Here is a 15,187-nt window from a genome sequence, read left to right as displayed (position 1 = left end):
TGCATCAGTATATATTAGTAAAGGCTGACGGCATTTGCTCGCTAATTCTTCCTGCTTGTATTACCACCTAAAGGGATCTATGAGAAATATCCAATCCTGCACAATATTGCTACATATGAACTAATGGACACTGGACAATAGTTGTCGGAAAGTTACAATTTTATGTCAGTTGTTCTTAGATGGAAATAATGTATAATAGATTTATTGAATTAAATATGTATTTTTAATTATATTTATGATCGAGTTCTGGCTGAAATTATTTTCTGCCATTTTATCATTTTCATTTTTTAGATTAAACAAGGGCAAAGTCTAGTTGTTTCTTGTAATATTGTTACACCTCATCTGGCCTACCCAACTGCTAGTCCAGCCTGCCCCCTCTCCTTCTGGCCTGTCCCCTCTCTCCTAATCTGGCCTGCCCCCCCACACCTTGTCCAGCAACTCACCCACTGTACTCTTGCTCTGCTCCAGTGTGTAGCAAGCAAATGTGCACTTACAGGGGCTCCTGAGAGAGGGGTGCATAGGACACCCCCGCTGAGCTGCCCCTTAATCCCACTCTGCCATGGTGCTGCCTTTCCTGTAGGGTCATCCACGCCTCCTCCCGTGGATGTCACAGCAGCGGTGACTGTTGAAGGGCTGCATGACTGGGTGCAAGCGGAACTGCGGGCCCAGCACCAACGGTAGTAATGTCTATGCCTGTAGTCTCACAGATTACCATGGCAACCACTGTCACTAGGCACCTGGTGTAGAGAACAGAGTGGCTTTTGGCAGGCTTTATTTTGAAACTTTCACATATCGTATTATAACTTCACAACCCCAAAATCTCCATTTAAAAAAAAAAAAAGAATATCTACGAATGAGTGAAGAAGATGGCAAAAAGCCATGAGTTGAAAAGTACCCAATTTTTAGCTACCTAATAAGAAGGTTTCAAGCCATGCCAAAGTCTGGCCTAACCTGCATTAGAGAGGCTTTGGAATGGCCCTCTGAGCTCTGTCTCCCCCTCCTTCCACTTCTGCCCTCATATGACATGGCTGGCACGGGCAGAACTATGGGAGACAATGGAGACGCCTGCCGCTGGGCTCCAGCCCTTAAGGGGCACCTCCTCCATTATCCACAACATATTCACCCCACTTAGGGCTGTAACTATGTACCCGGAATTGTACCGTCACGGCCGCCCAATACATAGCACCCCTCCCCGGCACCTGAGAAGCCACCATACATTAGTGGAGAGCCCCATGTCAGACCATCAGCTGCTGCCTTCGTCTATCAATAGCCTGTCTGCATGCGAATTGCTACATTACAGTGTCAGCGGCTGTTACCGGGAAGGTGGGGGGGCACCAAATTATAACTTGCCTCCGGGCATCTGAGATGAATTTACGCCACTGCATGCTGGGCTGGGAGATGTGTAACCAGTGCACGTGACTGCCAGTCATATTTTGCACCCTACAGAGAGATTTTGAAAACGAGACAGTGCATGGTTAAAGGTACCTACATTTCTATTAATGTGATTATTATGGAAGCGTACACAAACCATTAATTGTAAATGCTGGATTGATCATGAACACAAAAAAAAATTATTAATTGTTAGTCACGACCTTTTCAACATCCAAAATCAGAGCCAGATGTTCAGCACATGTGTCTATTTCTTTTTCTCCAGCAAATAAAATTGAAATGAGTGAATGAGAAAAAAATCTGATAGTAGCAGAGATAGGCCATGCGGATACATTCTGTAGGACAGGGACACTTCAGTCTGCTCAGTGATGGGGACTGTCCATGTGACAGAATAAGATGTGGCTAGTGGATAGGATGTGTTCTAATGTGGTTACACACCTGACAGACACAGCGGTCGGCCGACCTAGCAAACGATTTGGTAAGATACACACACTTACCAATTGTCCGCTCGATATGTCTAGTAAGACATCACAACTAGGCGGGCATTTAAATTTGCCTGCCCAGTTGTGATGTCATTGTCAGCTTTTCCTTCGGGCCAACATAACCGGTTGGTTGGCCGTACAAACTGGCAGAGGCGCATAATATTTATCGGCACAGCTGACACACAGGGCCGTAGAGAGCGCCGCCGGGCCCAGGTAAAGAGGCGGCGTGGCCTAATCGCGGGAGGCATGGCCACACCCCCTTGAGAAGAAAAAAAACACACTTTTGTGAGCCCCTCGGCATGGTGCAAAGCCAGGGGGGGCGCGATCAGTGTGATCACTCCTCCCCCCACAGGCGAGCAATCTCCCACTGCATCCAAACACATGCTGTGTGCTGGGCTGCTGCGAGGGAAAGAGGAGAGAGGGGGGGCAGCGCCGGACCCGGGTCCCCGCCGGGCCCCTCTGAAAGCCGGAGCCCGGGTAAATTGTACCCGCACCCCCCCCTCTCGGCACCCCTGGCAGCGTGTGCTGGGCTGCTGTAATCTAGGAGGGAGGCGGAGCGGTGCTGGACCCGGGCCCCCGCCGGGCCCCTCCAGCAAGCCCGGGTAATTTGCACCCGCCCCCCCCCCCCCTCTCAGCGCCCCTGCTGACACAATATATCTGTGAACTACATCATTCATAGACATATTGCATGTGCACAACCACAGATGCACTGAACAATATATCGTTTGTCGGCTGTACGAACGTTATATTGTACAGTGTGTATCCAACATAGAATGTCCCATGTTTACATCCTCCAATTGTGTAAACACAGCCCTGTTTAAAACCCCTGTGTGGCTCCTCCACGTGGATCAGTGACCTATAGGAGCTATTGCAGAGCTGAACGTGCCCTCTTTTGCAAAGCATATTTTGCGCATTTTTCACACGGCAAATGCTCTGACACCAAGCGCACATACGTGGGCAGCATGGACAGTACAGTGGCTTAGCACTACTACCTCACAGCACTGATGTCATTAGTTCAATTCCTGGGTAATGGCCCATCGGTGTGGCGTTTGTATGTTCTCCCTGAGTTTGCGTGGGTTTCCACTAGGTGCTCTTGTTTCCTCCCAAACTTCAAAAACATACTGGCAGGTTTTCTGGCTTCAAAAAAAAAAAAATAACCCTGGTGTCTATGTGTATGCCCACGTGGAAGGGAATATAGGGGCTATATGCATCTTGGTTGTATCTCCACTTGCAACTGATGCATACTGTACTTACCTACTCTACCAGAACATCCAGGAGTCTCCCAAATTTTCAGGAAGTGAAATGGGCAGGACGAGGAGCGTAATGCAGCAAATCGTGAGGGGGGGGGGACCAATATGATGCAGTTCTATGAGATATTTTTCATTTTGGCATTGCCCCATCTCCACAGACTCGCAATTTGCTGCACTATCCAGAAAGGGGCGTGTCCTAATGATGAGAAGCACCAATCAGCAATCAGCTGCATCTCCCCTCTGGGCACTCCTCCGAATGCGAGAAAACAAAGTTGGCTTTATTTTTGTAGCAAGTGTGAGCTGGAATTCTGCAGGTGTATCTGTACCATTTCCTATGCACCCCATTCTCCATCCCAGCATAACAGCAAAATATCCCTGCTACAGAACAGGGGGCGGTTTTTCATCAGTAACACTTATTAGTAAGAGAGTTGTGTTGTTTGCTTATGGAATGTAATGAGTGATACGATACCAAAATACTTGTAACATAATTCACTGTGTGGATCAGTCGTCAGACATATGGTCTTTATTACACAGCTTATGTCAAGCACAGAACATTCCTACTACTTAGGGCCAAATTGAATTAGAAGCAAAAAGTCGAGATCGGCGAAAATAATTTACCGATGAGATGTTCTCGCTTCATACACCAGTTTTGAAGCAAACTTTTTTGCGCACTTTCACAATGTGCGCTCCCTCTTTTCGCCCTATTCAATTGCAAAACCTGTATATGGCGAAACTAGCGAAAAGTGCATCATATTTTGGGGAAGTCAGTCTGTACCCCATAAAAAGCCTAACTGACCCTGGAAATCAATATAGAAGTGTATTAATAGTCCAAATGGGTTGGGTATGAAATGCCAACAGCCGGGAAGCCGTCTGACTAAATCCCGATGCCGCAAGCCCGTATGCTGAAGATCCCGTCTGGGGCTGGTAAGTACCCTAACCCTCCCCTCCCCCACCCCCCCTAACTCTCCCAATAGTGGTGCCTATCGCTAACCTCCTCCCGGTGTTACTTAACCCTAACCTCCCCCGGGGGTGCCTACACCTAACCCTCCCGGGGTGGTGCCTAACCCTAACCTCCCCCCAGGGGTGCCTAAACCTAACCCCCCCCTCCCTCCCCGCACCCTAAACCTCCTGGGGTGGTGCCTAACCCTAAGTCCCCCTGGGGGTCCCTACACCTAACCCTCCCCCCCCCCCCGTGGCTAAGCCCTAACACTGCCCGGCTTACCTTCGTTCAGGAAGCTGTCTATCTAGATTCCATCATCGGGATATAGACCGGTGTCGGGATTTCAATGCCCTTAGTCTTTAGTCCCGCGTCGGTATTTAGACGCCGGGACTTAGTCAGACGGCACTTTGACCGTATCCCGTCCTAATCATAGTATTTTGGGTTCTTAAATTGAGTCAAATGGCTGTTATATGCATATTTGAAAAATCATATAATGCAATTTTTTTGGGGGAAAAAATAATAGTTGGAATTATTTTGATGGTACATATAAATGGGTTCTAGTATATTTTTGTGTCTATAAAGTGCAGTTTTAAAATTTTTAAACAATACACCTGCTGCAGCCACCTGCAATCCTAAATACATCTGTACCCATCCATACAGCACCCAAAATACCTGACCCAGTACTTTATACCCATTTTCCAACACTTTATAAATTTTCATCCCAAAAATGACATGTCATTAGGGGGAATCAGGGTAATTTTGTATATTTTTTTGCCTACTTAGTCATTAGGTGGGTCCAAAGGATTCTGAACCAAGGCCCTCATTCAGAGCCGTACGCTCTGAGCAGAGCGCACGCTCTGAATGAGGGCCGCCCTCCATAATTCTGGAGCGTCCTCCTGGACGCTCGTATAGCTGTGGGTCACTTTTCATCATACTGGGGGTGTGCCTAGCTGTGCTGCCCTCAGGCTAGGGATGATCATCGATGGGGTGTCCATCGATGGGCCCATCTGTGGTTACCATTGATGGCACACAAACCATCTATGGTGAACCATCAATGTTTTGCACCCCCTCAGTGGCCATCGCTACTGGGGGATGCCGGGCCGTGGGCCAATTAAAAATGGGGATGAGGCTTAGAGGCTATGCTCTGTCCTATAAAGATGATGATGTTATCATAAAGTATAAATGTGTAAATACTCCCAGAACCACAGATGTGTTGAGCATACAGTAGTGCCCTCAGTACACATTGCATACAGGGGGCCTGATTCAGACCCGCTCGCGAGTGCTGAGCGCTCGCAAGCGGGTCGATGGTGCCCTAGTGCACATGCGCATGACAGAGGGAGCTCCGTCGTGCGCATGCGCGAGACCCGGGGAGCGACAGAGAAGTGATGTCAGTGGGAGTGATTTTGGCTCTGATAGAGCCAAAATCACTTCAGGGCTTGCGGTCACCGAGACCCTACCGCAGGGTCTCGTCGCAAGCCCGATGGTCATGATGGTCATCATCATGGATGCTCGCATAAACTGTGGGTGGTAACCCACAGCTATGCGAGCGTCCAAGAGGCCTCTCCAAGTTTAGGTAGGAGGGCCCTGATTCAGAGCGAGCGCTCTGGTCAGAGCGTCCGGCTCTGAATCAGGCCCTGGGTTTGATCAGAGGTGGGTGCAGGTAAAGCATGTTTTACCTCGGTGCAGGTAAAGCATGTTTTACCTCAGTGCATGTGTCCTGATATTTTCCCCCGGGAGATGCAGATGGAAGTCATATGGAGAGCCATTTCAATGGGAGTTTCTGGGCAGTAACTGGGGAAGTGGCTAGCAGTCGCGGGCGTGTCAGTATCAGTGACTGAGTCTAAAGGCATATGTCGCACTGACACCAGCGGCCATGATCACGCAGACATTCTGCGTCTACCATAGGCAGGTGAAATGTCCGATGGTGCACCAATGGTGCTCCGATAGTGGGTCTTTGTATGCACATTGGCGGATTTGCACCACAGCCGTTTCCCCCAGTTCACATTATGCCACAGTGCCCCAGTCCACATTATGTCACACTGTAGTCCTCCCAGTTCCCATTATTCAACTCAGTGCTCACAGTTCACATTATTCAACTCAGTGCTCCCAGTTTACGTTATTCAACTCAGTGCTCCCAGTTCACGTTATTCAACTCAGTGCTCCCAGTTCACATTATGCCATACAGGGCCACCAGATCACATTATACCACAGTTCCCAAGTCCACCTTACGTTACACTGTTGTGCCCCTAGCTCACATGCCACATGGTGTTTCCTGCTCACATTAATGATCCTCACTGCAAAATTACTTCTCTGTGATTTCATAAATGTATGAATTAAGCAGCTCAGGTTCCTAAAATTAACATTCATGTGAAAATATTAAACAACTTCTTACCACTGAGTGTTCAAAGGTTGCTATATACTATGTAATTATAATTTTATAATTACCTGAAAGATGTTTGCATCTCTTGCATATGAAATGAGCTCTTGCATATTAAATGAGGTCTCCACCTATGGACATCCTCTGTAGGTAATGCCTGTCTGTGCTTTTCCATATACCTTACAATTAACGTATTATCACTGTCAATGCCACCTGTATATCTGGCACCTTGAAGATTAAATGCTTAGAGGATTGGATTGGCTGTGATCATTATATTACTAGAAATGTAGGTAGTGAAGGTGACACCTGATTAAACAAGAGTCTTAACCAGCCAATCTGCTTCCTCCATTTCTACACAGATCCTGTTCCTAGCAGTTTGAATGCTGCATACAGCTGTATTGGGTGGTGACAATTCGGGTGCAGTGTAATTCTGGGAGAGGGATCTCCACTTATTACTTGATGTGGGTAGCACAATCTCTACAGACAGAGGTCATGATTTCCAATTCTGACATCCAATTTAATTTAGTAAAAGGTCTTTCACTAATACCCCTTTCAGACATCTCGAGATTCCCAGGAATTTGGCCTGCCTCAGCCAAATTCCCGGGTAGCCGTGTCTGTCTGAAAGGTACCTACCTGGGAACACTTTCCCGGGTAGCCACCCCTGCAATCGACCAGGGTTTTTCCCGAGACTTAAGTCCCGGGAAATTACCCTGCTTCTGTCTGAATGGTGCTACTCGGGAATTTCCTACTGCCGGGCAGCACCATGCAGCTTTTACATGTAGTTGACAGCACAGAGCGTCCTATAGGACGCTCAGTGCTGCTGCTCACCAGTGCCGGCCGGCTGTGCCACAGCGGGCCGCCCGCACTCACACTGGACTACCAGGGAATTAAAATAAATTTTAAAAGAATTATAATAATTAAAAAAAAAATCTGCATTATGATTGGCCGGCTTCCGGCTGCTGAATGATGACATCATCAGCCAGAGAGGGGATAGACTAGGAGGAGCAGACGGCAGAGAAGAGGCAGGTAAGCAGAAAAACCCTGCTCTTGTCTGAAAGGGGTCTACCTGGGAATTTCCCAGGTAGACACTGTAGTGTGAAAGGGGGGTCTCGACCAAATACCCGGGAATTTGCACAGGAGAAATTCCCGGGTCTGAGCAGGAAATTTCCCGGGTTGTATATCTGAAAGGGGTATTAGTTGCCAAAGAACATTTTCTATTGTACTAGTAAGCCATGGTCAGTCCATCATGGCTGCAATTTGTTCCAAAAATGCTTACACACTATTGAGCTTTTGTTTAGGTCTCCTCCTTGGTGGCTCCAGCATTAGTTCCCACAAATGGTGAATACATTGATCGTATTCTAGTAGTTTAAAATGAATAATGGCATCTTCCACAGCAGTTTTCTGTTGCTTTGTCTGTGACACTCTTTGCTTAATTTTAAGCACACCTACGTAGGTTTATGAGATGCATAAGCTTTTACTAATCTAAGATAGAGGATAATATGGGTGTTATATTGTATTGTGTCTTATAATATTGTATAAACAGACTGTTATACTATTTGTAATTTACCTTGTGCTGCACAACGTACAGTTGGTGGCTCCACATAGATATAAATTTAATGATGATATTGTCAAATAAAACCTTTTTTTATCATAAGTGCTGAGGGAAACAGCCCAAAACGTAGAGTAGACAGAAGTTCAGCTGTGGTATCGGCGGTCAGGAAACCAATGGTCACAATGCCGGCTCCGTAATCTCGACTCCGGAATCCCGATAGTCAGAATCCGGACGGTGAGTATTATGGGGTTTGGGGTTAGGTACTAGGGGGAGGGCTAGTGTTAACCTGTGGGAAGGGACAGGGTTAGGCTGCAGGAGGGGTGAATTAAGGTTAGAATACTCACCAACATGCATCAGGATTTTGACCGTCTGTTTTCCGGAGCCGGCATTGTGACCGCCTGGATTCTGATCACCAGGATACCGTACCACCTGTGGAAACGTTTGTTAATTGAGGTGGGTGGTGCTGTTTGTATGTGGGACAAGAGGAGACTATTTGTTATTGGTCAGTTTACAGGTCTGATGTTCATGATATTTAGTTATTTATGAGACATGATTTACGCAGCGACATGTTTCCAGCGGCTTCTGGTAAAGTGCAGGGTAGAAAAGCAGAATCATACTGCAAGCTTTGAATGCAGACTGTAATACTTTCCCTTCCTGTCTTTTCTAGTATACTGTACTTCTGCCTCCCTACTGCATGTCACAATGCTACCATGGGCGTAACTACCATAGGTGCAAGGGGTGCAGCTGCTATGGGGCCCAGAGCTGAGGGCGGCCAATCTTCCTTGTCAAAGTTACATGTGTTATATACATTTTTCACCATTGGGTGGTATATAGGGGCCCTTACAAACTTTTGCTATGGGGTCTTTAAATACCTAGTTACGCCCCTGAATACTACCTTAAGAAGTTAAGATTAAACATGTCTAAGATAGAACTAATTTTCTCCCTTTCTAGAGTCTCCAAAAGCCCCTCATCTCTAGAAGTACTATGCATCTTAATCATCACGTCCACTGCTTGAATGTCATCCTTGACTCCACCCGCTGCTACAATCCCCATATCTAGTCTCTCTCTAAAAATCTAAACCACCAGATTAAGACCCCTTCTCACCCTTGATGCTATCATAACTCTAATCCTGCAATTATTTCCCTCTTGACTACTGCAACCTCCGCTAGTCTGATTCCTCCTCCCCCATCTGCCCCACTTCAATCTATTCTCAATGCCACAGCAAGACTGAGACTGATATTCTTCTCCCTCCCCTTCACTGATGCCTCGCCCAGCTGCCGCTCTCTTCACTGGTCCCCCGTAGAGTCCAAATCAAAGTTTTCACACTCACTTAAAAAGTCCTCTTTCTACACCCCCACACCCGACATCTCTGAGTTCATATCACCCCACGCTTCCTCCTGCAGTCTCTGCTCTGACAAGGAGTAACTTCCCATCAATAATGTCCAACTCTCTGTGCTGCTCCCCACCTACGTAAAAAACGCATCTATACCTAATCAGATTGTACACCAGATTCCACATTTTTTAAGAACACCCTGGAAACCCACGAGGTCTTCAAAGCCTTCTAGTCTCCCACCTTTCTCTGCTGGAAGAGCTTGCCTCTGCCCACATTCTTGCTGTGTCACCCATTTTGTCTCAGGCATTTCCCTCACCATTAGACTGTAAGCTGTTATAAGCAATGCCATCACCTAATGTCTTCTCGGTTTCAACCTCTTCCATCTGTGTGTCCTTGTATCATTCCTTTTCTATATACTGTATAAAGTGTATATACATTACTCGTTATGTCTCCTGTGCAGTATTCATGTTAATCCCATCTCGGTCTCATTCTTTGTCTGGCGATGTATTACCATACACTATGGCTCTACAAAATGTTGTAGCACAATGTAAATAAAGCGTAACAATATGCTAAGTTAGGGTCCTCTCAGTCTTACCTGTACCCTATATACGGCTGTATATTTATTTCAGAATTCTATATCACTTTAATCACATCTTTCTTCAGATCTTTATTGAAATGCTAAACATAATTAATTTTTTGAGACTGTATATTGGGAATACTTAAAGTAATTACTCCTACACATGGAGTTTATGAAATCAGTATCAGATAAAGGAATTTAAAATTAAACTGTTTTTATTCTCTGGCCACGAGTAAGAAAGCATTAAGTCAAACTGGGTCTGATTCCGAGTTGTAGGCTAATGCCGCTGCTGCATCTGTGTAAAAAGCTGCGATGCGAAAATATGCAAATATTGGAGCCGCCGGGAGATACATTGAGACGCCCACCTACGGCTTTGCAAATCCTGCGTAAAATGTTGCAGCATTTACATACAAAAAAGCAGTATCGTCCACAGATTATTCTGGGCCTGATTCCGAGTTGTAGGCTAATGACGCTGCTGCATCTGTGTAAAAAGCTGCAATGCGAAAATAGCCAAATATTGGAGCCATCGGGAGATACATTGAGATGCCCACCTACGGCTTTGCAAATCCTGTGTAAAATGTTGCAGCATTTACATACAAAAAAGCAGTATCGCCACAGATTATTCTATTGCTGCAGCCATGTTTGAGTCTATGGTGCCTCAATATGGCCATGAAAATTGAGATGCAGGAGCCATATTCCTTTGCGTACAGGATCGCAGTCGCAGGGTGAGACGCAAACGACTATGGTAATGTACCTTGACGCATGCGCAGTGTGACTCAGATGCATGCGCAGATGGCCTATAATCGCTCGACTGCAAAAACATCGGCATAGGGTACAACTCTCAATCAAGCCCCCTGTCATTCATGCTTTTAAACATAGTTTTTACTTTGCAGTTGTTTGTGGTATATTTTAATTTAAAAAATTTTTTCTTCTCCCCTTATACAAACATGCAGCTGAAATACATGAGGACTATCCAGACCAGTTTGATAATGTTTTGGAATTTATTCAAGACACCATAAAAAGACTTCGGAGGTCATCCAACAAGCAAACTCTCTCCAGGCGAGACAGAGGGAGGCATGTTGCTTCGACAGGCACTCAGAATTCCAGTAAAAAAATAAGCAAGGACAAAAAGCGGAAAAACAGAGGTTGCGTCCTCCGGGAGATACACTTGAATGTGACGGATTTGGGATTAGGCTATGAAACGAAGGAGGAACTAAAGTTTAGGTACTGCAGTGGGTCCTGCAACAACCCCGAGACAACTTACGACCAAATTCTAAAAAACTTGACGATCAAGAAAAAGTTAGTTAATGACAAAGTGAAACAAGCATGTTGTAGGCCGATTTCATTCGATGACGATGTTTCATTCTTGGATGAAAATCTAGATTACCACACCTTGAAACAACATTCCGCGAAGAAATGTGGCTGTATTTGATGTTGTTTGTGTATGGCCATGTGGCAGTGTGCATCGCATTCCTGAAATAAGGCAAAGGAAGGGATCAAGGCTCCCGTTGCGGTCTCCCGAGGACAGAAATGGAGAAGAGGACCAAGGATGCTTGGGCATGGAGTTGTCATTGAAACTTGTTGAGGCACTTGTCCAGCAAGCGCAAGAGGTATAATAAAAAAAAACACCTCTCCAAGAGTAATTTTAACAGCAGAAGTTGGACAATGCTCTTGCAGGGAGGACCTATTTTCATATATGATCTGACTCACCAGCAGTGTTGACTGAAAAAAGTCAGTTACCAGCTTTTAACACAGGCATTTATACATCGTGCATGTCAGGTTTTTTTCTGTATATTTTTGTTCAACATGACAAATGTATTACATAATCTATTAGCTCTGTATTCCTGGGTTTAATTAAAATATTTGCTACTATAGTACACGTTACTTCAGCTCACCTTAAGTCCATAGACATATAGTACCAAACAGTCTTCGAAGTAATTTTAAGTACAATCTATGAGTAACTGTAAACCATAGTGTAACTTCCATTTAATGACATCTTTAATAGATAAGTGTGGTTGTTGTCCTGGAATGGATGGACATGGGCTAAAGTGGAACTCGGGTATGCTTGTTTAGTAATGTGGCTGCTTGTAACCCAGATCAACCAATCAGAGCTTAGCTTACATTAGTCCATACGTGCAGAAATCCTGTTGACCACTTTGGTAGATTTTAAACCATATTGGCCACAATCTGCTCTTGGCCACGAATGAGCACTACTCCCTATTAATGTCTGTTTAGGTCAAAAACATGTCTTTCTGTTGCTTGGTCATCATCCAGCAACATTGTTTGGGCCTCAGATGATCATGTCATTTGGCGTGAGTGCTGAACAGCTGCATCTGTCCACTTTAGCCATGGAGGTGTGAGAGCCTATTGAACATGGACACAAGAGATCTGCACGTGGACACAAAGGCTTGGTCTATCGGAGCATCACCATCTTGGTATGCACCATACCAATCAGAGCTAACCTAATAGAGTTCCACTTTAGTCCTTTTTATATAATAATTATTTAATTAAAAAATAAGCCACTATGTGGAAAATTGGGCAAAATTGTGACCTTGCATTGCCGTAGCTAATCCATTTGAGTCCTTGACTAGCCAACAGTCACCTGCATGAAACATGTGGATGGCTCGCCAGGAACACGGATACCTTCATATTTTCCCAGTACTCAGGAAAATCTTTGAAAACAATCCTTACGGCAATATCTAATACAAATGACCGCATCAAGTTAACTAGAATGTGGCCAAAACATATTGAGAATTACCGGCCTATTAGAGGTTCCACGAGGGCTGCTCTGAAAACCACAGATAGAATTTGACTCAACATGAAACATATTATAAATGTATTTTGGGGTTTACAGTAGAATTTTCTTTCTTTTTTTTTTTTCTGTTACAGTACATTGGTAATTGGTCCATTAGACCAAGCAGACTACTCGATGCCATGCATCCACTCAGATACATAAATATAAAAGATATTTATTGATAATTAAGTTATTGCTATTTATTACAGTTCAGTTATGAATGTCTCTTTTTTTTCATATTTATTACAATTTCTCTTTGATGGTGCCAAAGCAAAGCATGTTTTCTCAAGTGAGATAGATGCAAGCACAAGTATGTTTGGTAGTTGTAGAATCACTCACTTTACCCTTTTGTTTTCTTGGCTTGAAGTCGACCTGTGGACCTGTTAGGAGGGTAGTTTGTGTCTTGGATGTTTTTGTTTTATTTAAAAGAAGGAAAATTCTTCACAGTTTTTGTAACATATGATTACAAGGGAACTGATTGGAGCTAGATTAAAGGAAACCATTGAATGCAATTTGCAAAATATATTGTCCAGAAACTGTGTAATAGAGATAGGGGTAAATTGTCATATATGTCACTGCTTTTGTTCGTTTTAAAAAATTGTATATGAACCATGAAAGCAGGGATGGGGAGGCCCTCGGAATCATTTGGTCTGGCTCTCAGAGCTTTTTTCTGCTAGCCTCATCTGGCTAGCAGGGTGCCTAGAATGGCACCCTGCAGCCAAAATCTATGCAGCAGTGCCCAACAGAGCATCCTTAGAACGCTTCAGACGGTCACACCGCTGCCCTTACAGCTCCCCGGAGCATCCTCAGGATGCTCCAGGCATTGCTGTAATCACCGGCGCTTGTGGCCCCGCCCCCCGTGTGATGTCGAATGTAGGGGGCGTGGCCTGCACCAGGCCCATGAATAATATTATATATATATATATATATCAAAATGGCTCTCGGCAGAAAAAAAGGTTTCCCACCACTGCATTAAAGGATAATAAGGTGAGATGCAGTAGATAAGAAAATGCACTCGCCCAGTCTGGGGACTACAATGTCTCTGTTGGCCTTAGCAGAAGATCCTTTCTGCAGCCTCTTTCGAAAATGCTAGCAATGCTGTCAAATTCTCACCCTGAGAGCTAGCTCTCTAAATCTAGCGATCACACACCAATCACATTATGGCGCAAATAATTTTTTCCTTTTTTACCATCAACAGACACAAAAGATAATTGTCCACAATACAATGAATTGTCTTTATGTGAGCAAGTAGCTGCACATGTCATGTTTTCCGAGAGCTCTGTTAGGAATTTGCCAACTGCGCTCTTATATCTGCCCCTAGAAGGCATGGTTGCATGGTGATTAGTACTGCTGTCACTGGTTTCATGGTCTTGGGTTTGATTCTGACCAGAGATCAAGATTGTGCGATGCTAAGGAATATGTTGGTGCGATATAAATAAGCAGAAGCAAATTCTGTACGCCAAGGACCCTGGTTGCGAATACAATGAGTAAATTGCTGAAAGTATGGCTGCTGGGTCCGGCTGGGGAGTTTTCTACTCTCCTCACCCCCATATTCTGTATAATCAGTGAGCAGAGAGATACAGTAAGTAGAAATGTGCTTTTTAAGCCCCCTAGGTAGAGAAGACAGTCAATAATATTTTGCCGCAACTCCCAACTGTGTCTTTTCTGAGTGATATTCTTGTTATCACCCGTTACTAATCTTGTGCTCCAACCAATTGGCTCCTTACTGTCATTTTTCAAACACATGACAGTTAGGAGCTGATTGGTTGGAGCGCCATTTAAGATTAGTTATGTGTGATAACAAGAATATCACTCGTTGATAAATCTGGGCCACGGTTTGATAATTATCCATTGCTTTCCTGTTTTAAAAGGTCTCCAAATGTTCAATGTTACTTCTTCAGGATCCAATCAAACATTATCTAATACCTGATGTTACCTGATAATATCCAATGCCCCCCTTGAATAATTCACTTTCTTTCCATTCAATAAGGATGCCCAATACAGATAACCTGAAAAAAAAATATGACATTTCACCTGTTGTGAATGAGTGTGATAAAAAAAAAATATATATATATATATATATATATATATATAGCTTACGAGGTGCACAGAGGTGCAATTCTGGCAATTGAGCCAATAGATTTAAAGAGGTAATAATTTAAAACTTGGTTTTGTCTTTTAAAGGCAAAACCAGCCCCTTGCCTCCGTTTTGGGAAATGGTCTCCGTCTCCGCCCATTCCCCGCCCCTGCCCCAAGTGTCCGCAGGTCACTGCAATTGGGGTCGCAGTGGCATCGTAGCACATGCACACTGCGGCCCTGGCACATGCGAGGTACACACACTGTTGGACTTGTATGTAAACCATCCAGTCCATATCAGGCCCACAGTACGTTTTGTTGCTTTAAAAAAAAAAAAAATACAGATTTTTTTTTTGTAAGCTTGAATTCACTTTAAAATTCACCAGCTGTTGATAAATAGCATACGTTAATACAATA

General features: G+C 44.6%; 1 protein-coding gene across 1 annotated transcript in view; it reads left to right on the top strand.

The window, feature by feature from the left end:
- GDNF (glial cell derived neurotrophic factor) overlaps positions 1 to 12,532 on the top strand; it is a 46,726-nt gene extending 34,194 nt beyond the window's left edge. Inside the window, exon 3 of the mRNA XM_088455000.1 lies at positions 10,854 to 12,532. Within this exon, the coding sequence (XP_088311126.1) occupies positions 10,854 to 11,332 (479 nt within the window). The 3' untranslated portion in view covers positions 11,333 to 12,532. The remainder of the gene's footprint in view (positions 1 to 10,853) is intronic.
- The last annotated feature ends 2,655 nt before the right edge of the window (positions 12,533 to 15,187 follow it).

The sequence above is a fragment of the Taudactylus pleione genome, unplaced genomic scaffold (genome assembly GCF_031769625.1).
Source record: "Taudactylus pleione unplaced genomic scaffold, aTauple2 ptg000639l, whole genome shotgun sequence".
Lineage (NCBI taxonomy): Eukaryota > Metazoa > Chordata > Amphibia > Anura > Myobatrachidae > Taudactylus > Taudactylus pleione.
This window is presented reverse-complemented; position numbering and strand designations above follow the sequence as displayed.